A 25543-nucleotide genomic window follows, 5' to 3' on the forward strand; every position below is an offset into this window, starting at 1 on the left:
TGACTCTTCAAACTTGTTTATTTATACATCTGAAAAAATATACAGTCCGTTCATGGCAGTGTGCTCTGAAGAATACGTGCGATACTGCGAGCTCCACGAGGCCTGCTGCCGCCCTTGATCATCTTCAGAAACGTTGATGGCCGGAAGGCGTTTTCCTTTTCTTCTTCTTCACCTCTTGAACTGCGGCCGCGCGCAGTGCGTAGGCTCGGGGCTGATGGTTACGCAGTGATTTCGCGAGGAACGGTCCTCTCAGTGGGTGGGCGGGTGGCAGTCGGAACTGGGCACCACGTAGCTCTTGGCAAACTCTAGGGTGCTGTTGTACAGGTGCCCGTCGGGTCCGGACAGCTCGTGGTTCCTGTCGAGGTTGTAGTCACCGCACAGGCCGCACAGCTTACCGCGGTAGAATGGAGCGGTCTGCAAGAAACGAAGGTCAAGTTCACATTTACGCCACTGCCATTGCTTTCTTAGAGAGAAATAAAAGACCCAGAGTTTCCCACAGAAAGAAGGTTTACAGGCATAAACTCCTAATATAATGGAGAAAAAGTAATATGTTTCAGAAAATGCGTAACAGGCACCCGAAGGGCCGTGACCGCATGAATCGGTATATCAGGGAGGACTACAGGTCCATTCAAGCGGCATTTTTTAAAGATATAGAGCAGGACCATAAACAAGGAATGCAGACAAAGGCGGAAGGCTCGTGGTAACGTCGGTATCGAAAAAGCCCTAAAATCTTAGTCACCCATAAGTACTCTTCAAAAGAAAAATAGGTTACGAACAGTTTAAACACAGCCACAAAGTCAGTCCCTTCAAAGATACGGAATACAAGTCAGAAAACAGTGCATCATACGTGTGGTGTTCTCCCTTTTCCAGAATGTTTTCTGATATAGTGTCTGCTGCGCTATCATGTACTCAGACTGCGAACTATATATCTTATTGTCTGCTACTCAACCTCCAAACAACTCCGCTATGGACATCCACGACCTTGCGCTTCGTAGCCCTAAGCTGGTGCGGATAACAGGACTGACGTCTGTAATGAGCGTCTCGAACTCTATGAGGCAGTGCAAGTGCCAGCCGTGTCACATGGCAGTCGAAAAGCATACGTGGAAGCAGGCACTATCATTGTGTCTACGGGAATCAGTCATGTCTGGTCTCGCTTAATATTTGGAAAACAATCAAATTTCCTCTCGGATTTTTCTTCTGTTTAAGCTACAAAGAATGAAGGATGCTCTAATGAACAGTTGCCTCCTCAAAATACAGTTTCTGATTAAGGTGCACACATATTAAGTAAGCTTGCTGCTGTATTGCTTAGAGTGTTCAAGGTTTCTCACTCGAAAGCTTCTTCGTTTGCTGCTACCGTATCTACTTCAAGTAGCGAAATGACATCGAAAAGGGTACTAACCTGTATGAAGAGCAAGTTTCCATTGAAGGTCAGGTAGAGGCCGTAGGACTTGGAAGTCACCTCGAACCACTTGTCGCTAGTCCTCACTTCAAAGAGCTCGACGTCGTGGTCGGTGTGACTGTAGGGACGCTCGGGCACAACGTCGACCTTGTTCCCGTCGACGCGTACGATGAGGCCGGAGTCTTCAGTTACGGGTAGTATCTCAAGTTTGGTTGTGTGGATGAACACCTTCAGAGCCTGGAAATGTTCAGGAAGTTACGAAGGCGCATGAGATCACAGCCGGCAGAACGTGAATGCATTTCTAACACAGCGTTGTTCGCTTTGCAGACAGCGAAGCTACTGCGGCTATCAGATTTTTCTACTTTTATTGAACGAGGGCGTCGCAGACGCTGACTTATTTATTTTTATCGTGCTAGTCTGCCTCGCCATTCAGGCAGCACGAGAAGCTGCGTAGTGAACTTTTCTGCGTTCTTTCGTCGCCTGCCTCCTTGATCAAATTTCCATAATTTATCATTCGTCTTATAAGCTACTAAAATTGAGTGTGTAGGCCCATTGATATCCCTTGCTTGTCTAACTCAAGATTCTGTGATATGCATTTTGAGTTTGAGATAATCCTAGAAGTATGAGCTGACCTTGGTGAGTGAAGGGTTGTTCGTGGACCGGGCCAGGACCAGGAACCTCTTGTTGGGAGAGCAGTCACGGGTAACCACTTTGTAGCAATCAGTCTCCGGAAGTTGGACGAGGGAGCCATCAAAGGTGCGTAGGCTGAGAGACTGAAGGTCACAGTGCCCTGTGGAATGCGAGAATGTTATGAAGCACTACACATTTTCTTTAAGCAAATTTGAAAAAAAGAAAACCTAGATTGTTTGTGTTTTTTGAACGGGGACGTACGTCAGAACTTGTCTCGTTTTACTCGTGGTCAGTGTTAAGGATTACATGGCCATTATTGTAGTGACAGGTGTACGTGTTAGAGCATTTGTTGGAAATGTATTGTCGAGTGATCATTAGATTTCATTAGGCAATGAGCTTTATAGAAGGTGTACCGAAACGCGACGCTTCTTTCTAAAGGTACTCGTCACAATTTTTTCAGTATGCCAAATGCACAAAGTTGTGATGTGCTGAGGGTAAGAAGCTTTTTTTCGTAAAAGAAATGGATTACGCGATAGCACTTATGAACCAGTAAGAGCGTTTTTCGAGTGTCAGAGAATCATTCTGGAGGAGTACTCACTGTGCCTGTACTGCTTGGCGTACTCAGCAATGTTGGAGTATCCGAGCGATGAGAAAACCCTGGGTTCGAGCATGTGGCTGAACGTGGGCACGTTCCAGTGCTTGAAGTGCTGGCCGTCCTCGGTGGTGATGACAATGTCGGTGTGCGGCTTGTCCTTCAGGTCCCACCAAGGAACTTGAGAGACCAGGTGCAGTTTGCCGTTTTCGCCAGTGAAGTGTGAGCGGATGATTCCGAAGAAGCCGCCGTGTTCTGGCCTCAAGGCGTGGTATTTGGTGTGCAGGGGCAAGAGCTTGTTGAGCAGCTGGTGGGAGGAAATGAAAGTAAAAGATGGTTCGAACCTTTTCGCAATCTTGAATCGCAGCAGAGAAATAACTTGCGTATGTGAGCATCTGCAGGATTCCAGTACCATTTCTTTATCCGACGAAGATAAATCCACCCATCAAAACGCCGCCCCGCCTGTTTGAGACACTTTGTTCCCTTTCATAGAACTTGTATACCACAATTCTGAACTTGCTTTCCCACATCTTTTGTGCTCAGTAACTTGGTTTTACACACCTCAGTAGCTCAACGAAAAAGCCGTTTGGCTGCAGAGTACTTGGTATCAAATGCAAACCTTGGCCATGCCAGGCACTGTTTGAAGTTGTCCGAATAGAAAAATGCTTATGTACTGAGCTGTACTTTCCCTCTAAGGAATCTCCGCTAAGGTTTCCCGCTAAGGAATCACCATTTATCTAGAAGCATCCAATACGAGGGATCTCATAGCCCTTGTGTTGCTTTGGGAAGTTGAACGGGCATTGTGGGGTTTTTAAGAAATACATTCTTGTGTAAAGGGGTAGGTGCTTCCAGGCGTCAACTCGCGGCAATGCTGCGGGCCAGTTTTCGGCAGCAGTCTGCCTATCTCTATTTTATTTTTCTGTTATCTTTCACCCGTGTTCCAGCGTATCAAACCAAAAATTTCTGTGCTGAGTGGCTTCCGTACCTTCCTTCTATTTTTCAACTCCTTCCATGAACCTCATTGTTCAGTTCTATATCGTAACAAAAGTTCACAATGAAGAAGCTGCGGTTGCCTGTGAATTGAGTCAGCAATGAAGTCACTGCTGGCAGTAGCCCTTACCGGCTTGTAGTTTTTCCACTCGACGTCCGCGGTGAGCTTGGCCAGGCGGCTGGAGTGTCGCAGGAACTTCATGCAGTAGTAGTTGAAGGGGATGCCGTGCTCGCGGCCAGCGTTGCACTGGAGGGCCATCCTGTGGAGTCCGTTGTAGCGCAGGTTTCCGGTGATGGGCTTGCCGGCGGCAGCGTTCACCAGCTGCTCTTCGTCCTTGTCAGTGTGCGTGTACTGGCCGTGGATGCTGATCTGATTTTTACGAGAACGAAGACAGCGAGGGCTTTAAAGGGCTGGCTTTACCTTTTTGAAAGTACCTTCCGTAAACGTGTACAAACACTAGATTTTCAATAGTCGCTCATATCTTTCATTTTGAAATTAGATATCAGTATGAGCCTATTCTGTGCGCCCACCGGCCCCCATTTTGCATCGCAGTAGTTACTGCTCCCGCATTTGCAAAAAAAAAAAAAAAAATGTTAGCGAGCGTGGGACTCATAGTTACGTGCCTCTATCTGAACATCATTAATAAATTATTTATATCGCAATTACTGCTATGACGATATGTGGTTTTCTATAAATTTTCAACTTTTATGCGGAGCTTTATCTATTTCATGTGCCATTGTATGTAACATTTGGGTGCGTGGTTCGGCAGAGTACGTTCAGAAGCAAGTACATTCATCTAATGGCATGGATGAATAGTCTGGGACACAAAGCATGTTAATAAAGCGGTTGCGGTCGATTACGTAATAGAGAGTCGTTACTATAGACGTTGTTAACAGAAAAGACAATTTCTTCTCACGCTAGACTGGCCCTCGCAGCTGCTTCCATAGTGGATGTCAAGGTTGGCGTCAATGTGTTTGCCCTGGTAGAAGGTGGCCAGGTTCTTCATACGTGACCAGTCAGGCTTGGGGAACTTCGCTGAGGCTTCCAAGCAGATCTGCGTAAAGCATTGAAAAATCATCAGATTGGCGCCTTTTTTTGTTTTTGTTTTGTTTTGTTTTGCTATTGGTTGATTTGTTTATCCTCCTTGATTACCGGCAACACGGAGCAAGGCAGCGTATTTGCAATTATATCGCGGTTACTCCACACGCTTTCCTATATCTTCGCAGGATGCACCAGCATAAAAAAAAATGTGAATCAAATGCTCATATTCTAGAAAATCGGCAAACAAAACATTAGTAAGTGATATGTCATCTTTTAGTAAACGACCTAACAAATTTAGAGATCTTTAGGTAACTTTTCTATCTGTCCTCAGTGCTTGTGAAGCACTGCAGTACAGGTTCGCGCTAGAAAGGAAAAGTGCTATGAAGTAATCAATTGAGCTGTCAACTTCGCATTCTGGGATCGATCATATTGAACAGTCAAAGCGTGGCATCGTAGCAACCAGCGCTCGAATAACGTGAAATCGGAAATCTTCATAAAAGCGACAGTTTTCGACATTTATCGCAGTTTTAAAAGGAATCTGTTCCAGAAAGCTTGAATGGAAGACTGCGCGCCAACCAATACATTCCCCAGCACGGCTTACAAGTATAAAAATTGTTAACTTCAATGTTCGTAGAATTTAGCGGGAAATGCCATAAAAAAATCACCTTCGTTCCTTCTTGGTCATTGCTCCTGAATGGCGTTCGATCGTAGAAGAACTGGAACTTGTGGTTGAACAGATCGTGGTTGAACGAATATCTGAGCTCGGTGGAGACTTTGCGCTCCTTGGCATCACCCTTGAAGTTCACGTCGATGTTCAGCACGTGGGTAGAAGGCACCTCGGGATCATCACCGATCTGGTCGTGAACCTTGAAGTGGCTGTGACGTTCGTCGTCAGGCTCCAAGAACTTGTATGCGATGTCGATGTCCATCTGCACATCGGAATCAGATCATCTATTAGAAATGTTGGTCATCTTCTTTAATATTGCGCTTTTGTCAACTCCGTTGAACGCAATAACGGTAAAATACTGTTAGGTTCTTCACATGTTATCCTGTGGGGACGTTGCGTGAGAAAAGTTTTAATGAGCCAAGTTGTTTACGTTTGGTATTGTTTACTGTTACCGCACGCTCTCAGTTCAACTAGATTGCACTAACGTTAAATACTTCGGTTTTCGTCCACCGCGACTAAGGCTAATGTCATCACGTAAGAAGTGCGTCACTCGAGCTCTCTCTGCTGCGTGTAGCAAAACGATTTGAAAGGTAAATCATATGCATCTAAAAAACACGCCAAGATATTCTAACGAAAGAATAAAGGCACATCATACACATATCTGTGAAGGGTAGAGGTTTGGGCATGTTGGTAGTCCATGTTCAAATTAGAATAACACGAGAGGCAGGGACAAAGTTGTTCTGACAACTTCAGACAGTTTTCAAGTCACCGCTGTGGGTTTTCTTCTTCGTTTGTCCCTGTCTCCCCGTCCCTGTCTCTCGTGTTTTTTCTTATTTTAATATATGCACGACTTTCGTAGATCTGTACGCCATTTATAACGAATCTGCCTGACAGATTCTACACGTCCAGTAACCGTCATGCTCTTGTTTGGGAATGTTATGCACACTCTTGTTGTAACAGTTTTCTATTCTAACTGCCCAGTCTGCCTAATATCTATAAAGTAATAGGAAAGATGCAAACGGAGAACTTACTTCCTTAGTTGGAGCATCACCGGCAGGCTCGAAGTAGAGCTTGACGTTACGCGGGTGCCAGTGGGGGTTGATGGTGATGTAGTAGAGACGTTCGCGCAACGTCATGTGGTGGTAGAACTCGTCAAGTCCGCTGTGCAATCCCCGCTTGATGAGGTGGCCCTTGACGTTCATGGCCACACCGAAAACGTCGCCAAAGTAGTGGCGGTCAAACTGCGAAGGGCGCGAAAAGATCACTAATCACGTCTGGGAAATCTTGGCGCAAGAAATCCGTTCGCCATTTCTTTAAGCAAGTGACTGCTTACATCATTGCCCGTTAAAACAGTCAGAACCGTAGTTTGCTGTATGTGTCCTTAGGTGTTCGAGGTGTAACCTTCATTTTATTCCTCTTATTTTGTTTGCATTTAGCAATGTTGTTTACGCCATTGAAGATTACCTTCGATACAAGCAACTTTAGTACAGCACTTTACTTTGCTCAAGACTATCATTGTGCACCGATAATTTTTTTGTACGAAGGACACATAAGACATGTGAAATTCTGAGAATGTACACAGAATATCTCGTAGGGATATCAGACACATACTTTTCTCAATGAGCTCCAAGAACCTCCAAGTTGGCTAGTGCTTATTGAAATGTCATGCTGCATGTTATTTCGCTATATCGACAAACGTTCAATTTGTTAGCGAAGCTCCCTATTGCTCTCACTTCAAGAAGTTCATCCGGGCGGTACAGTGGCTTCTGGTTCGCCGTGATCTCAGTGATGGCATTGGCGTGGTCTTGGGTGAGGTCGTAGGGCATGTTGAAGGTGAAGGGGTGGAAGTGGTGGTTGACCGCGTTCCAGGGCAGGTGCAGAGGACGGTTCAGGCTGAGCTTGCCTTCCAGTGGTGCGAGGGTGACCTTGAGGTCAAGCGGCCAAGAGATCACGGTCCTGGCATCGTATCCAGAGCCAAGGGATGACCTGGCGAAGGTCCATGCAAAGCCGAGCATCTGCTGCGTACGGCTCTCGTACCTGTTTAGAAGGTGAAGAAAGAACGGTGAAGAAGCTCAGGCTATGTGCCATGAATGCGTCGTCGTAGAAGTAATACAGAGCTTTCGGGTGTCCGTAGACATATTACCATTTGCCGAATGCGGTATTACCGGAGATCTGCACGTCAGCTACAACGCTAGTAGCGACATCTTGTGACAACGGTAATACTACAGCGACTTATTATTTGAATTCTAATTACTTCGCTGTAAGGCATTGATAGCTATGTAATTGTTAACATGGAGTCCTTTCATAGTTTTCCTTCGTAGGACACTCACTGAAAAGGGATTCAACTGTATTGCAGTTGCATAACGCATCACAAGATACCGCTACCAGCTTTGTTAATGCGGGCAGCGGCTACGGTAACCCAGCATGTTTGTTGCTCTCTACATTGGCTTCTTTTCTGTATGTGCTGCTTAATGGCCGCATAATACAGTCAGTTAACAAGCAATCCGCTTTACGAATCGGCAATCTCTTAGTGTTCTGAAGTTCTCATGGTCACAGCTGGTCAAAGCGCTAATTAGTGCTTCAGGGCTTATTAAAAAATTACAAGGCTACCGTTACTTCTCGCATTTGTGTGCCGCCACTGACGTAGCAAGAGTTTTGAAAGGCAGGTCCCACTCACAGATAGTGTCGCTTCACGTCCAAGTGGATCTCTGCGTTGTCGCCGTGGGTTACGTCGATCTTCTCGCGGCGCGCGTAGATGAACTCTGCCTGTTTGAAGTCAAAGAACACTGGCACGCCAAGCTCAGTGGGATTGAGGTACGTCATGTCGTGGCTGAGGTAGAATGTCTTTTTGCGAAGCGCCTTGCCCAAAAGCTTCTGGGCCGTCTTCTCGGGTGCATCTGTAAACATGACGATTGAATTAAGTTCACACAGCCGCTGTAAGCTGCCATGAAAGAATTCGCTGGCGTCAAATACTTAGGCGGATGAAATCAACTAGACAGCGTTATTTGTTGAGTTTTGTTGGTGCTTTAGAATATATTAGCATTCTCATACACAGAGATATCACAGAAATGGTTACAGCCACCTCATAATTCTTGATGAATGACATCTTTTGCAATTTTTACGACTGGTGTTTGAAATTGATGCATGCATCCTATTCGGCAACTATGACAGTTGCCCACAGACTTCCCACAGCCTCAGAAGCGTTAAGGATCTCTTTCATTATGTTGAGACAAAATAAGTTTGGCAAACACGACTGGTTGACGTCTACGTAACGCGAAGCGTTCATGATTTGTAGTGAAGGCTTGTGATTATTGTAGCTGTTGTATACCGAATGGTTATGTGAAGATTAGATTATCTGGTGTTTACATTCAAAATAAGTTGTAGTGTTTCTAATGGCAAAATATAAAATTGAAAGCAATGAAAACCCAGTGAAACGTACCCTGTGGCCGCAATACACATGCCCCGTGCACATGCCGAGTGCACATATTCATTCTTCCTAGCGGCACATACTCAGTACACATTCCCATTTGCCAACAGTGGAACATGCCTAGTCGTCTCTGTGGCACATAATTTTTGTCAGCACTGTCACCGACATAGACCCCCAAAACGGTGAGGTATCCCACTCGCCCACCCACGAAAAAGTAGCTTTACTCAGGGAACACTATTTAAAGTAAGAATTATCAGGTTTATGGACATTTAGACGACACCACATCACGTCACATCAAAGTCCGCATAGTTTGCCACTGTGCACCGGTAATCACTGTTTTGACGAATACAAGCTGGCTTTCATCAGATAGATGGCAACTTTTCGACAGTCCATTGGCCTATTGTGGCCTTTGAAAACTGATTTAGGTATGGGGGGCGGGGTTAAAGAAGCGCTGGCGTACATGACTGTTATCCTAATACATTAACATTTCATATAGGACCCACGAGGTTTAGAAATATGCTTAAAAGTCAGTAGGCATTTTGAGGCCCACCTTTGGACTTGATGGCGTCAAGGATGCTCTCGTCGAAGTCCCAGGAGTCAACGGCCTTTCCGAACACGGACAGGCTCATGCGTGCGTACACAGGGTCGTATTCGCGGTCGTGAATGTGAAGCTACATTAAAAAAAGAAAAAGGGAAAAGAGAAGCTTTTAGGAGCGGGCAAAATGAAATGTTATGACAGCAATTCGTATTGAATAACATACTACTACAGCTTTCTGCCACGTTTGGCATCGCGGGCTGTGCTACGTAAAACCGAAATAACTTCAAACACAACCTTATACAACCGGAATGCATAGGTTAGCGCCTCCGCCAAAGAAACGCGAGAAAACTTGTAACCACAATCACGAGCCACTTAAAAGCATAGTTACTGATGCCAAAATTAATCAGTGGGACTGTATTCAGCACCTCGGAGATTAAATTCATCTTCCGTTTTGCCTGGATGGCTGTATGCCTGAACAATCAAAGTAAAGCAACTGGTCAATAAATAGCTCTGTTTGTTGATTTTCGCTTCCACCTCCTACGCTGCGCGCTTAGCAGCACCCACAATCCGTAGGCTGATGATGTCTAGATTAACTGCCCTATATTGACATATCATGATTAATCAGCGCCACAACTGTTGCTATGTCTTGCTACCCATAGAGTCTACGCCGCTGCCGAATGCAAAAAGAAGGCGAAAGTGAAACGCCTTCTCTATGGGGCGCAACGAATTGTTTTTGCTGACTTGAATTTAGGGGGAATTATGACGCCCGTTATCGAATGTGGGCGGAATGATTGTGACGCCGAGACGAATAGTAAAATGGCCAGGAATGGCGTCCAGTCGAGTAGTTTTTGAATAGCATTGGTATTTCCAATCTTTTGAATAACTTGAAAATTACGTGGGCTTGGTTTATATTTATGATCCCGTGATCTATACTTCGGCAGTACTAAAAAGATATGTTGCTACAACATATCTACAAATAATTTGAATAAATCTTCGAATTTGCGGACATCGGCTTTTAGGTTCGAGGACTAAAAACATATTGCAATATTTCATTGACTACTGAAAATCTTCCATACAATCATGCATATCCCTAGCTATATTCCCTGCATTTATGTGGTAGGAGTCATGCGCAGGGTCTAGCCGAGACTTACGGCGTCCTCGATCTCCTTTCGCTCCTTAGCCGAGGTGTCACGCGGGAAGCGGCGGCGGCCCATGAAGTTCCAAAGGTTCTTGGTCGATCCGGGCTGTGGTCCGACGAGACGGTTGAACACCTTGTCCAGGCCCCAGCTTTCGAACGAGAAGGCGACCGTGTCGGTGGAATGTCCGGCGACGTAGTCCTTCATGGTGATGTACAGGTTGCGAGGCAAGTAGCTATCGTGAGATTTGATCATCTCCACCAGGGTCAAGCCGCCGTAGTCGTATTTGGCTGCACACAACGAAGAGAAAGGTTGCGTTGCAGTGAGAAGATGACTATCATTTCTCTTGCTCAATAACGGCAATCTATTCGAGACCTTTGGATATATTTCGCTGCGACTTTTCACCCTCGTTTTGTTTCGTTGGCGCGCAGCTGTGACATAATTTGCAGGATTAATGTACGGCAAACACGACGAGACCTTGCGAAGAAAAAAAATAGACAAGTACGGCACCAGTTTCCAGCATCAATATTGTGTTCCTTGTATCGTGCCGCATTTACACTCGCTGTCGTACTTATATCTACTGTATTTGAGTATCGCGTCGTAGTTCCATGATGTGCCATATTTGACATCCAGCGCCATTTATTAAAATACACGTTGATGTTAGAATATAGCACAGTTTCTGTGCTGTTCTCTTGACGTCATCTTCTTCAGTCTAAACTAATATACTAAAAATGCATACCAACAAGCAAAACAATCGAAGCGTAGATGAATGATTCCGGCCCTATGTCATGCTGTAGAGCGCAGTTTTTAGTCCAGGCGGCGTTTCAAGATTCTTTTGAAAAAGTAGCATGGAAACAAAATTGTATTAAATAGCTGATGTAAAATGCTTGAGGAAGACTCTTGACGGAAGGCGATGCCAACCCATTCATTTTGGTGTGTTCTATTGCAACTGCCGCTACCAATGAAATTTTTTCGGGAATTTCCCCTTAGTTTGTTATTTGCGAAAATATGTTAAAGGCCGTGGTGAAAAGAAAAATTGACTCGCCATCCCGGCTCTGTGAAAGTGAATGTCCAGCGAAGCTCTTGAAAACAACCACATGTGCTGAGAGGGGCATACTACGCTTTATTGCTTTAGAGTAATCGTTGTAGTGGTGGCAATTAGAGTAATGAGAATGTTGAGAGCACGCCGCCGCCCATAGCGCTGCTGCGAGAACATTGAAATCAGTTGATAGGCATACCCTTTATATATGAAAGGCTAGGAAAGTCACTCGCCACTTCACAAGTTGCTGTGGGTGTGACAGCTTCTGCAACAAGAATGTCTGCCAGAAAACGTATTCAGAGAGCGCTACATGCTTGGCTTTGTTATGAGGAGCGCCTTATTATCACTTATGTGGCTCGGATAATTCTTTCGTGCTTGTTCTTTATTGTAACGTATGCTTTTTTGTGTGTCGTATGCATGATTCCAAAAATTCTATGCACTGTTCCCTTCATTTTACTGAATGGGTAAAGCCTTTTCGTTATGGTGGTACGAACCACTTCTCCTGGCCCTGCACACTAGCCGGGATCGGCCCACATTTAAATTCCGACCAACCAGAGTCTAACAGCTTCGCTGTAGAAAGGAAAGATGTCACCACATTGCTTTTATACATATTACAGTAAATAAATCATGTAAGGTCAAATCCGTGCCTCATTTCTCTAAAAGAAACAACCTTAGGTCAAGCGTATGAAAAGCCAGCAAGCTTTTTCGAATGTTAGCATCTGCGCTGCCAAAACCACCGCGCATCTCCACAAGCTTTTAATTGGTGGTCCGGGACTTCGCTTGAGCCCATCGAGTCGGTGCAAAGTTTATGGCGGACTGGAGAGTTTCTTTGTTCATAGCAATGCCTTTCCTTTCGTGCTGGGAAGATCGTACTTACGGTTGTAGCCAGAAGAAATGAGAAGGTGGGACGACGCTCGGTCAATAGGCTTCCTGAATCTCGGGTTGGTCTCCCACAGTGGCAGCACGTAGCGCAGGTGCTGGGCGCTGCACGATAAACGGGCACAGAATTCACGAAAATCTTTCGCGTGTTGTTATTTGGTGTAAATTTGCATCATATACGTACGCGTAATAGCGGTGTCAGTTAAAACTTAATTTTCTCAAACGTCAGACCGCAACAAAACACTCTTGTTTAGAGCTTGTCAGAATATTGTGCGAGGTAATAATTAGTTCGTAGCTCAGTTCGGGAATGTGCACGATATCCCTAGCGCTGTACGTGAAGGCACACGAATAACTGGCGCAAGACGAAGAACTACAGCTGAGATAATGAAGGCCTGCTGCGGAGAGAGAGAAATAGAAATCTGCACCAATAAGCCGATTGATTTCATCTATTCACCAATTGTTTCAGCTATAGGCTCGTCGTTCTTCTGCGAAACGATGGCGAACAAACAGTGACGCCGTTTGCTCTTCCGCAAACATACTCACATTTCCTTGTGACATGGGTACTTGGAGTTGGCCAGAGCGCGGAAAGCGCTGATGACGAAAGCGACGACCTGGTCGCTGGGGTCAGAAAGGACTTCGAGGCCGATGTGGCGCAGAACGTAGAGATCCGGGTTGGTCACCACGACGACGAGGAGAGCGGCGATACGGACTTCACTCGGTTCACTCGTGTTGTGGAACACGGGCAGTGCGATGGAGCGAGCCTGTAAGCGACACGCAGACATGGCCGTTGGAATATGTCCCAAGGCTCAGACTGTCCGAGGAAGTAAAACATCGATGCTATGATTACAGACTAAAGTCAGAACAAATCCAAGCACTTCAAGCAAATCCGAGATAGGCTTGCGAAGAAACGAACACTTGAAAAGGTTGTATCAAGAGCCATTGAGCATCAATAAGTACTTGATGTAAATGACGTGGCGACCGTGCTGGCAGTTTTTTTTTTTAAAAGGACTTCTACCATAAAATTTCTATCACTTATGATTAAAAAACTAGAACAGGATCATGCTGCAGAGTTTACTTGTTTGCTCAATCTTCTGAATACAGTGGGCTCAAGAAGAGTAAAAACCGAAGATTGATGAGATGTACTTTTGACAGCTACATTTATGTCTTGCTGAAATTCTATGTAGCTGCGTGAATGTTACAGAAAGGCTAAGTTTATTCCGACAGGGCAGCTTACCAGCTCAGGGTGGTGCTTGGCGGCCTGCTTCAGGGCCCACAAGGCGGCCATTCTCTTGTGTTCATTCGCGTGCCACTTGGGGTAGATGAAACGTTCCAGGTAGTGCAAGGCCTTCTCGGTGCCCAGGTTGCCGGCCGAGCGAATGAAGACCGTGCTTTCGTACTCGGGCTCGTGCTCGACGTCCTTCGGTGTGACCGAGTACTGCCAAAGAGCAAGGTATAGCGGGTAGGAAAAATTGTTCCTGGCCTTGTAAGACTTTAACGCTTCTCACCTGCCACATTATGCAGGTATGGCGCTGTGGCATCGTGCTTCATTGCCAAACAAATCAAAAGAAGTGCCTCGTGCATTGACGTTTAATAATTCGAGCACGCTCATGACCGGCTCCTGCATACTAACATTCGGTTGACTCTGCTGCTGTCACTTAGAATTAAGCGCAGGGCAAGGAGGTAACAACGCTGTACATGTAAATAAATAAATAAATAAATAAATAAATAAATAAATAAATAAATAAATAAAATACATGAAATGGATTCTATGTGTGTGAAAGAATATAGTTGGGAACGTTTGAAATCGGAAATCTAGGGCAAATCTCGTCAGCGAAGCATAAATATTTCTGCAAAAATTTTGTGCAAGAACAAGACAGACCTGTCAGAACGTACAAACTAGATATTTTATACGTATTTTGGCTTCTTTCAAGCCGACAAATGACTGTTTTGTTCACAGTCAAAGCCGCGCATAAATTGCTGAATGGTGAACGAGATGGTCGATTACGTTGGGATTGCGAATTTTTCGATGAGACACTCACGTTGAAGATGTGTGAGACGATCTCGAGGCTGCAGGTGCCCTTGTCCTCCTCGTGGTTGTCGTGAGCGTATTTGCATCCCTTACCGCCGGCGATAGCGCTTGCGGCCAGTTTGCACGAGGTCCAGATCTCGCGGTGGCTCTTGACGGCATCAGACTTGCAAGAGTCCTGCGCGACACCACAATCGGTCATTGTATTAATGAAAGAGGTGTTTCACCATGCGATAGCTCTGTCACCGTCCCACCACTGGTATTCCATCAAACGTAGCGCCTTTTCAGATTACTACTAAGCGTAAGGCGAAGTGCTTTTTGCTTTTGATCACTATTTTTATTGTTTCAGCCTCTTGTAACCTCTCCGAAGCTAGTACATGTGAGGATGTGCGAAATTTTAGGATTGAAGCTTAATGGTTCCTAGGCAGACTGGGACCACAGCACGTTCACTGAGGCATCGTGGGAAAATCAAATAAAGGGACGATGCCTCCTTAGAGTGTAAATTAGATGACTGTTGCGAGCACACGCGCCACTTTTCAATTATAATTGTCGTACTTAACATCATTGTTGTGGAAGCATCAGATGTGATTTTAGGCACGCAAGAAAGATGTTACTGGGGCTTCGGTACAGCCACATTTCTTGAAATCCAAAAATGTGCCAGTGCCATACTTTCACAGTAACAAATGGGACACGAAGGATATTGAGGCTGCGGTAGTAGTCAAGATGTGCTTGGGAACGTAAAGATCTTTCACTCTGTTGCATAAATGTCCACCCTTGAAGCGTGTTTAACTACAAAGCGTTATCTCCCGGTTACTACACGTTTAGTAAAACACATAACGACCTGGAAATGTTTATTTCTGTTTCTGCTACCATGTTATCTTTACTATGACCGACAAATAAGTTACAACGAGCTAATCAACCAGGCCACATAAGTTCTACAGAAGTGATTGTACAAGTTGAAACACATTCAAATAATTTACGCTCACTTGTGCTTACGACTGCTTCCTTATTCATCAATCACACTTACGGCGAGTTCGCGGAGCAGGGCAGGGCTGACTTCCTTCAAGTTGAGGTGAAGCTTGTTGTAGAAGCGGTCAGCATCATCGACGCTCAGTTCGTTGTGCTTGATCAGGTTGAGACCGTAGGTGACGTGTGGGTTCAGGCCGACCGCCGCGAGAAGGTCCAGGAAGACGTGTCTGTGAAAGGTGCACCGAGCCAATGTCAATCAGAATGCGTTCATTTTGGCCGTCGACGATCAACCAAATCAAACTCTTTCCGATATAATTGTTCTGGCCGAATTTTCACAGCCTCATTATTTTATTGCCAACAGTCTTGATTCACTAGACATCCTTACGCCCTTAAATTCGCACATGAATCTAAGCAGGCGAACGTTTTTGCGATTCGGCCCCATCTAAATCCTCAGCTGCCTGGAGAACACTTGACCTCGTTCATAGCGGTGCAATGTCACAGCCATTGATCCACAACAGGTCATTAATTTTCGCGGTTGAACGTCTTACCGGAGGCTGTCCTTGATGTCCTCTGGTGCCGTGAGCACATGGTTCTGGTAGACGTCGTTGATATCATCGTAGCTGAACGTCATGAAGTTGTGGAAGAGCATCAGGAAGAGCAGGCTTCCGCTCTCCTTGTTGTCGACCTCCTTAATGTCCTCATCATCGTACTCGATGTGCGCCAGCTTCTTCAGGCCTTCCACGAACTGAGGGAGGTGAGAAATGATTGCAATGGACCTTAATTGGTGAACAACGAAAATCCTAAATCAAGCGAACCATTGAATGACCTAAGTGATGGAAGGCAGTTCAAAAATAAAATGTCTGAGTCTGTTGCGACCGCTTCGTAAAGAGGCATGTATTTTTTTTTAAAGTAATGCGGTTGAGCGATTTTAGAGGATATCGAAAGCATCACTTCCACTGAGAATACTGCTTCTGCAAACGGAGCAACTTTCGTTTATAAGGAAGAGCATTGGCGCCTCTACTGAAACCTTTTATGGAAAGTTGATTTTCTTTCGTCCAAATATTAAAGAAAGCGTGGTTCGCTAACTTTTATGTTTTTCTTCAAGGAACCTGACTCATGATATCTCTTCACATCCTTCTGTCTACCCATTAGTGCGAGTTTTGTGCTATGGGGCAGAATTCGAATTCTATGCCAGCGTTCTTGTTTAGGAAATCGCAGCCTTCAGATCGTCAACGTCGCGTATGAAACTTTTAATTCCACCATTCCTCGTTGAGGATTTGTAGCACGGATAAAAATTTCCGGGACCTCCGATTACAATTGTCTCGTCAACAAAGGCCACTATTGACATAAATTGAACGCGGGAATGCTTTTGAAACAGAAGCTTGACATTGTCATATGCGCTTCAAGTCAACGCATAATGAGTTACTGTGGGCGCGCTTACGTTCTCCTTGTTGGGGAGGAGGCCGAAGTGGGTCACAAGGCGGTTCGGGTGCTTGAGCTCCTCCGGGTTCTCCAAGTCGTGCGTCTCGGGGAATTCCTGGGCGAGCGAATGCTCCTTCTCGCCGGCCTCAAGCAGAGTGGTGTCAGTCGTCGCGGCGTCGTGTTCCTCTTCCAGGTCAAGAGTGCGGCTGCGGGGGAGAAAGGCAGGAATGGAAAATGTGGTTTCCGTTTTTTATTGGGTTTGCAAATATATATTGAAACTCCAGGCGCATTTTTTGCCGTCGCCGTGAGGTTCTCTATGAGTCCAATTGCGATAGCACCTGCGACTGAAAGCGTGCGAGGGTGCATCGACAATAGCGGCTCAATCTCGGACGCGTATGGGAGGTAGGCGGGGACAAATCGCGCCGTCTTCCGTCGCGAGCAAGGCACCGGGAGGAGGGGGGGGGGAGGGGAAGAGGGGTGCGCGTCATACTCCGGCGGCTGCTGCGGCTGTGCGCGGCCGCGGAGGACGTTCTATGTTAAAAGCAATCTCCGACAGGGAAAGAGTCCACCATGGGCCGACTTTGTTCGCACTGATGCGAGACAGCACGTCGATCGATTCGCTCGCTGCTGCTGCCACGCTCACTCCAGCTTTCTGACAGAGAGCTTCCCCGGTCATCGATTGAGATGTGCTCATCCGTGCACGTGCGCGCCTGACATAAAGCTGGTTAGTTTAGTTTATAAGAGAATCTTTAGAAGTTTATGCGGCCGATAATACTACTATCCTTACTTGATGTAGCTGTCTACTAATTTGCTCTCGCAAGCGATCCTTCACATTGTCAGTGAAACTGCGATTTATTTTTTTCATTTTTTTAACTCCACCAATACTAGCGTTATGCGCATGCTTATAGGCGCACGTAAGACCCAGACTTTGGCGCAAGTGTATAATAGCTACCATTCCATGCTTGTGTTTTGACACGGCGCCATCAACTCATATAGGGCTTATGTTTTTACTGATGTTTCGGCCGGAGGACCGGCTCTCGTCGGAGTACGAACGTTATGGCACATGTCTGTACTGACATACCGGCCGGAGGACAGGCCTTTTTCGGAGTGGCACTTCGACGGAAGCCGGTCCTCAGGCCGGTACGTCAATGAAGACATGTGCCAAAACGTTCGCCTCTTTTGTTTTCTTTTTTGAAAGTTATACCTTCGGGTCTGGCGCGAAATCCTTCGTCTTGTATGCATATATATATATAGCGGTAGCAACACGCGAACTATTGCGTCGTTTCCATTATTAGTTTATATATTGTCTCTCAGGGCTGTATTTTTTCTTCCAGAGCTCGAAAACAACAAAAGGCATTCAAGCCGTGCTAGGAGACAACGGAGGCAACTGCGAACAATAGACAATACTCCGATAAAAAGTTTGCGAGCATTGGTGAAGCTGTGTTTCTTTCGACAGTTTGTGCACAGTATGGTATGATATGAAAAACTTTATTCAGATCCTTCAGGCCGCGCTAGATTCCTGCCTGTATATTTTGCAGATAGTTCTTGCAGTTCAGTACAATCTGTCTGAAAATTATGCCTTGATCACGTTGGCCAACCGCAAACAACATTGAACTCCAGAAATAGGTATGTCATTCAATTGTTATGGCGACGGAGTTGTGGCCAACGTCTAGCGACTCTTAACGAGCTTTCTAAAGAAGCCACAAAGGACCCATTGGCACGTCTGCGCTTAACTTTAATCTTAAGTTTCAACTTTATATATTAATATTAACGAAAAGACGATGCAGTCCAAAGGAATTCGCGGGTACCCGTGTGACAGGGCTACTAGTTAATGCACTCCTAGACTCCAAATTTGAGCTAACAGTTCACAGTGCATGCATTTGTGCCTCCATGTCGTTCAGCGTGGAAAATAGGGAAAACTGCACGGAATACTCACTTGAGCAGGACGTGGAACTGCTTCCCTTCGCCGTGAGGCTTGAAAAGCTGGGCCGACTCGCCCCACGCATGACCGATGACGTAGTGCTGGGCGGTTCCCTTGAGCTCATAGTACACCTCGGAGGTGGCGGTGTGGGGGTACTAAAGAAAGGAAACGAAGCATGACATCGATTGAGCAAGATTGATCCCACGTCTTTTTCACGAAGCGCGGTTCTCGGGCTAAAATCAAGGGAAGAGTGTTATAACGTATGAATCCTGCTTCAAGGGACAGTCAAGTGGAGTGCCTTATGGCAGTGATCTCCGTTGAGGTATCGCGTGGCCTAAGAAGCACCGAGATTGTCGAGAATGTACGCAAAATATTATCGTTGATGGTTTCCTTTTTACTGCAGTCTGGAACTCGGCGCGATCTTTGCAGAATTTATCTGCTTAATTACGAAACCAAATACCTAGAACTGCACAACTGTGATGATGAATGCAGTTTGCAGTAGTATGTTTCGCAAGTCCGGAAAAGTGAGGAAAGCTCGTTTCTGTTAGGCTGGGTTAGGTTTAGATCTCACTTAGGGACGAGGTTGGCTTAAAGAAAAGTGACAATGCGCTGTAATATAATTACTTCATAAAAGCCTAAATTCTAATAAAAAATTACAAACCGAATGATACGGTAAAGCTTTACCGCGGAATCAGACATGCATTTCAGTAAAGCCTTGGTTCAGCTGGACTCCGAAGGCAGGCAAACACTCACCGTTGCAAGAGCTTCGCATTTAATGCATTGGTGTTCCTTTTGGTGTCCGTAGAAGCTGTAATGCTCGTGGTCGCACTTGTCGAGGTTCTTCACCTTGGTCACCTCAATGTAATCATGCTCCTCTTCGTGCACGATGTACAGGGTGTCGCAGGGACCGTGAAGACCGTCCTGGGGTGAAGAAAGTGCAGGGGTACTTAGTTCAACTTTGAGGATGCGACTAGGGAAACTGTCGCAATGGCTTACTTCTACTTCTTATTTTGAGAAATTGCGCTTCTACATTAATGTGTCCCCCTCGTGTGTTGTTATGGGTGCTATTGAGCTAGGTCATCTTGTTTTCTCTGATTGGTTCCATGCATTTGTGGAATCCATCGTTATTGGCACAAACACACACACACACACAACGAAGTTCAAGAAAAGGCAGCTGCTTTGACGGTGTAGCACGTGCATGAAACCTTTCGCAGTCAGATTCTTCTCGTGTGCCAGGCAACATCGGGCAGCTGCGAAGCGATGTTCGAGCAGTAATAGACTGTGCAGTCATGCCGACATGGGATCGTAATTTAAGCGTTCGATGTGGCCTTTAACGTTTCGCATATTCAAGCGCCATGAATTGTACCCATGAAGTAGCACTTGCGTCGGCGCATACTTTGCTGCGACTGGTACTTTGTTCATTGAAAGGAAGAAGGAAGCGTTCGACGTCACAGTGACGATAATTGGTGGTCTAAGCTGGGCGCTTGTTTCACTTATTCACATGCTGCTTAACGGGTCACCTTTCGATAATGTTTGTTTCAAAAAGATGACACTCCCATCTGTAGTCAGACTTCGCCCGAACAACCAAGAAGCAGGTCTAGCGGCTCAGTTTTATGAAACGGCGGCTTTGTAAGGAGCAAACACCGACAGCCTTGGAATGAAGTGCAATGTAGGCTAACATATTCAAAAGCATCCTTGAGCCATTGTAATGTTCTATTGCACGCTTACCGGCACTAGGTATCTGCCGCGTGTTCATCCGTGTTAGTGGTGTTGAGATTAATACGTACGCATATTTGTTAGGTGACAATTCATACTTTTTCTTCCGGTTCTTCATTCTGAAGCCACCCTGAACTTACGCTCTTACCTTTGTTTTCTCAATGATTTCATACTACGAATTCGCGACCTTCTCTTGCGCAATGTTGAAGTGTAGCTTCATTAACGTTATAAAGCGATTTTGTATTTCATTTCGTTAGCGGTCAACTTCACTGCCCCACGAAACATCGGTTCCTTTTCTTCGGGCCAACTTTTTTTCAAAAAGGGCACACGTCACTTTCGCTGGATTTGCTCGTGTACGAAAATATAAAAATTTAATAACACAAAAGACTGCGGGTCAGATACATGAGGTGGGTTGGCCACCCTGTTGAATCCTTCCCGCGTCATATGGACCAACAGCGCCCTGGACGCTGTTAACCACAAACATGCTTTCATAACTTCTATTACATGTTACATGTCCTGGCTCACCTCCTTGACGTGGTACCCCTTGTCGTCGTGGTGCTCATGGCGACCCTTGACAAGGTCGAGTTGGAAAAGGGATAGAACTCCCTTCTTCAGGTTCCTCACCCACAGCTGCTCGTTCTTGCCGATGGAGAACTCTTCGAGCTGGAATAGATTAAATGGAACACGTGAATATCGTAAGCACCAAACAATTAATCTTCATGCACGTTGATTGTCTACACAATGACTCTGTTTGTGTACAAACGACGTGAATAGGCCAAGACAATGAGTCGCTTTCATACAAGGGAATGTTTCTGCATTGTCGTACCTTTCCTTCGTCGAACTTTCCGGCGAATGGGTGCTCTAGATCACCAGCGGCATTCGGGTTTGCCGCATAGTTGAACTCATGGTGAGCAACGTCGATCTGCTCCGAGTTGAAGGAGTCCGCTTCGAAGTTCACGATCTGAAACGACCAGAGCGCGTGAATTGAATTAGTTGTCGCTTTGCGGATTGTGGTAAAAGATGCTATGCCCTTGAAATATAGCAGAGCATCTAGGCTTAGCACAGCAGTAGGCTTAAATAAAGATTCTGCGTTCTTACGCGCGAGAACTACGATCTGTGTATGACGGACATCATAGCGAACGACTCAGGATCAGTTTTTACCATCCGGCGTTTTTTAAAGGGGAGCTGTAAGAATTTTCTCACTAATCATAGAATGGGCTCACTAATTAAAGACGGCTTCTCATGAATCTCACGCGGAAAGTATTTTTCGTATAATTCAACTATAAGCGGAGTTAACCCACCGATATTCACCTCTCTCGCTCTTTTCGTCTCAGCTAATGCGCTAGACGCTACACAGCGGAGAAGCGAAGAGGGCAAAGCCCTAGCCAGAAGTTGAGTATCGCGGCTCCTTGCGGCGGCCGCGGTAGGCTACGCCACGCAGCACGCCGCTTCCATCACGGACGCCACACTCTGTTGACGTAGCTACGCGCGGCGCAAAGTTCAAACTATTTTTCCTTCTTTTTGAAAAGCAGACATGCATACTTTCTTTTTCATTTATGTTACTCAATACCAGCAATTATGCATCATTTATAATGTTCTCCTGGTCACGAAATCAGCCCTTAGCTTTGGTGGGTCCAGCTGCTTTCGATGATGCCTCATGACGGCATTGCGGAAGCGCGAGCAAGCAATTTCTCTCCTGTTTTAGCTCGAACATGTAACTTGCCTGCTGCAGGCGTTACAGTAAAATTTGGCACGCTACCTTGGCTGGGAATCGCACCCGCGCCGTCGGGTTTGACAGCTCAACGCCAAATTCACAATCCACCACGGCAGGTGCTTATTTAGATAGTCGCTGGTTTAAAGGGACTACGCGCTCTTTCCCCCACAAGAAGGCATCGCTCGAGTTACCCTGTTAGAGTGCTACAGGAGAGTCTTTTAAGTCTTCTCGTCTTACGTTACCATTGGTTGAACCAAATGTTCAAGGGCCTCGCAATGCCGCAACTCTGCCTCCGTGCCATTTACCAGGGAATTTCGGAACGTCGAGCTGACCGAGGGGCGCTTGGCTCTAACACTGATGTTTTCGGTTCCACTCGAGCCAACTAATTTTGGCTGCAGACACTTTAAAAGTTTGAGAACTTCTTATTTTCGTTGCTCTTGGGCTCCAATTCACGTAACCTTTTCGTGAATGAAGTACTGGTATTTGGCATATTATTATTATTATTATTATTATTATTATTATTATTATTATTATTATTATTGCTGTCATTTCCTGCACTACTAAGCAAATACTGTGAAATAATATTCAGTCTGATCAACTGATATATTTTAATGGCAAGATAGTGCTAGCACGTTCTCTTACTACGCTATACTCTGATAAATGTTTAGTTCTCAAGCATGAAGAAAACTCGAGCTTCGCTTTCTCTGTTTCGTTTGCTGCACATGGAACGCCATGGCTCACTTAAAGCTTGTTTCTTTCATGTGCCTGCTTTTACTTCGCCTCCCGTTTCGTTATTCAACGACCCTATTCTATTCGCAATTCGTGTTTTCTTTCCATACGGCCACCATGCATGCATATGCCGCGTTAATTCCATGAAGTGTATTACCTTGAAGTGAGTTCCATCAGGCTTCGGCTGCACAATAAGCTTGGTTCGGAAGGCGATTCCTGATGCCTGCAGAGGCTGCTCCGGATTGGCTACGTGCAGGGTTCCTTTGTACTTATATACATACTCCTTGCCGACCTCGAAGCCTGGCAAAAAACAAAAGGATATGCGTCAAATATCTTTTTTTTTCCTAAATCAAAAGTTGTTTAGAGGTGAAGAAGGGAACAAGCAATCTGTTTGTTTGTTTTTTTTTTCGAAGAGCAATTACTTTGTGCAGCTGAAGGTATCGAGCGCGATGTCGCTTTTATATATTCGAGATGCAGCGTTCGTATGAATACTAGAAGGTGGATGTATGAGAGAATCAGACTTTGGCGTTTTCCACTGGGGTAATGGCTTCAATTAGAGTTCATATAGTCACAACAGAATGAGAAAGAAACAAAAGTCGTAGTGGCTAAGTGTCTTGGAAGGCTTTGTATTCGTTTGCTTATGCGTACGAAAGGTTAGATGCGATGGCACCCTGCCGCTTTGGGTCAGCATGAGTTTTATCGAGCACTGCTACCACCATTGAGTTGCAGCTCAGATTTTTAAGCTGAAGCGACGCTTGCGTGCTTTTCTGAAAGCTATGAGTTTGAAGTGGGAGCTTAGTCGGAACCAAATGCTGTGAATTTGGCCTGTAGATTAGGTCGGAATGTGGGGCGCATGAACAATCTAAGCAACAAAAAGAAGGAACTCAATGCCTCAAGCCGAAACTCCTAATTGACATTTGCGTCGTGTCCAGTTTCCTGTTCGCCGCCATATATCCTCTGTGTGATTATGTGCAGTAGGCTTCTTTGTGAGGCCTCGCACTGCTCAAAGCATCAAACAAATTAAAATTTTCTTGCTGAGTAGTTGCAGTTCTTTATGCTGGGCTGCCTCATTCACTTTTGTGTATATGCAGATATGTACATGCCCGCTTTGCATTACTTAATTTCAGAATGCTATGATACAATTTGATAAAGTGTCACTGTAATTCCAAGGTTACAATAGATTTCTGCGCGCTCAAGACGCCATATAATATTTGTGAAATGGCTTGTGCTATAAATTATTTCTATGGCACTTGATATGGAGTACATAGTCTAGCGCATCGATGAATTAGAAAATCACAAGAAGTTTCTTGGTGCTTCTTTACATTCACCCGTCGTCAGTGACCACCTTTGAGTGATTGAGAGACACTGGAATATCTATATACGTGCATGAGGTATTTACGTTAACCTGCCATTCAACCTTATTACTCTATTTTTTCCTACTTAATATTCAAGGCAGTGAAACCTACAATTGTGTCCAGAGGAGTAGCTCACTGCTGCCTACTCTTTCCCATTAGAAAGGTGCCTTCCATGTAGGCGAGTGCCTGCATTTCTTTGTCACCACTAATATAAACCATAAGACTTCATTGCACATTAACTTCGAATGTCTTCGCAGGAATGGCTAGACACCAAGCACATGACTGAAACGTGCCCCGTGTAAGAATACTCAAAACGTTTAAACTCGTGCACACTTGGACCGCTCCGACGCCGCCCCCTTTGCCCTGTACGCTTGAACCACAGATAGCCTCTTGTAGACACACTCGAGAGTTACATGCAAGGAAGGCAGACGTCCACTTACCGGAGGCGGCCGCGACGAGCAACGATAGCCACAGAACTCTCATGGCGGTCCTTCAAGAACTCGCTTCCATTCCAAGCGGAGCTCTAACTCGTGAACCCTCGGGGTCGCCTTTAAGTACCACGGCTCGCCCGGTACTAAGGCGCTGCCATGCAATGGAGAGAGGAGGTTCGGCCAGTGCAAGCAGACGAGCATTGCGTTTCACTGCGATTCAGACGATAGGGGCCTCGGGCGGGTCACGTGTCTCCGAGACGGGAGAAAGGGGAGAGTAGCCTTTTGCGGTGCGCCGATTCCTAGAAAGCCCTATGGAGGCGGCCGAGTGGAACTTTTCTTTCGAGCACTGCCTCGCGCTTGGACTGTTGGTCGTGGCTCCGGTTACACGATTGTGAAGTCGGCTCAGGTCTTCTTGAGTATCCACAGCAAGCGCTTGTGTGCACTGATATCGGGAGCGAGGGGGCAACTAGGAAGCTGCCCTTGCAGACCGTCGTGTGACGTCTCGGTGATGGACAGTTTACTCGATTTTGCAATTGCAGCTGCGGCTGCTGCTTCTGCTGACGCCTGTTTTGGCGGGCCCCGAGCAAGCCTCTGCGATAGCGCTCCGCATACGATAAATGTTGCTTGTTCGGGAGGCATATGCATGGGGACCTGGCAACAGGGTGCATCTTCCAAAACAACGGTTTCGCAAATCGTCACTCGCAAGAGTGAGCATTGGCGCTGCAGCTAACGTAGACGTTTTCGCGTCTTGCGTTCCATATTGCGGGCGAGAATCCTCTCTGCTTTTTTTTAACGGACATGCGCTGGTCACAGCTTTACTATGATTTGTGCACATAATGCGATCATGTTCACTTGTCATGCAAGTTTCTGATGACTGGACAGCAACAGCACGCTCATATTCAGTTATCGCGTAGATCTTTG

At 45.8% G+C, this 25543-nt stretch overlaps 1 protein-coding gene across 1 annotated transcript; it reads right to left on the reverse strand.

Moving 5' to 3' along the window:
* On the reverse strand, window positions 1-24719 carry LOC126539447 (vitellogenin-6-like). The gene is made up of 25 exons (XM_050186283.2): window positions 24632-24719; window positions 22994-23136; window positions 21220-21354; window positions 20919-21056; window positions 19431-19598; window positions 18693-18832; window positions 16776-16962; window positions 15883-16079; window positions 15393-15561; window positions 14379-14543; window positions 13574-13774; window positions 12883-13100; window positions 12338-12444; window positions 10437-10711; window positions 9298-9418; window positions 7998-8217; window positions 7054-7357; window positions 6352-6561; window positions 5319-5582; window positions 4529-4666; window positions 3742-3981; window positions 2628-2928; window positions 2032-2189; window positions 1400-1636; window positions 1-414 (listed from the first exon to the last, which is right to left on the reverse strand). Exons 1-25 carry the CDS (start codon window positions 24672-24674, stop codon window positions 250-252), a joined length of 4644 nt encoding a protein of 1547 aa, XP_050042240.2. The 5' UTR covers window positions 24675-24719; the 3' UTR covers window positions 1-249.
* Between the last annotated feature and the right edge of the window lie 824 nt (window positions 24720-25543).

This window comes from Dermacentor andersoni, chromosome 11 (genome assembly GCF_023375885.2).
Source record: "Dermacentor andersoni chromosome 11, qqDerAnde1_hic_scaffold, whole genome shotgun sequence".
Classification (NCBI taxonomy): Eukaryota; Metazoa; Arthropoda; class Arachnida; order Ixodida; family Ixodidae; genus Dermacentor; species Dermacentor andersoni.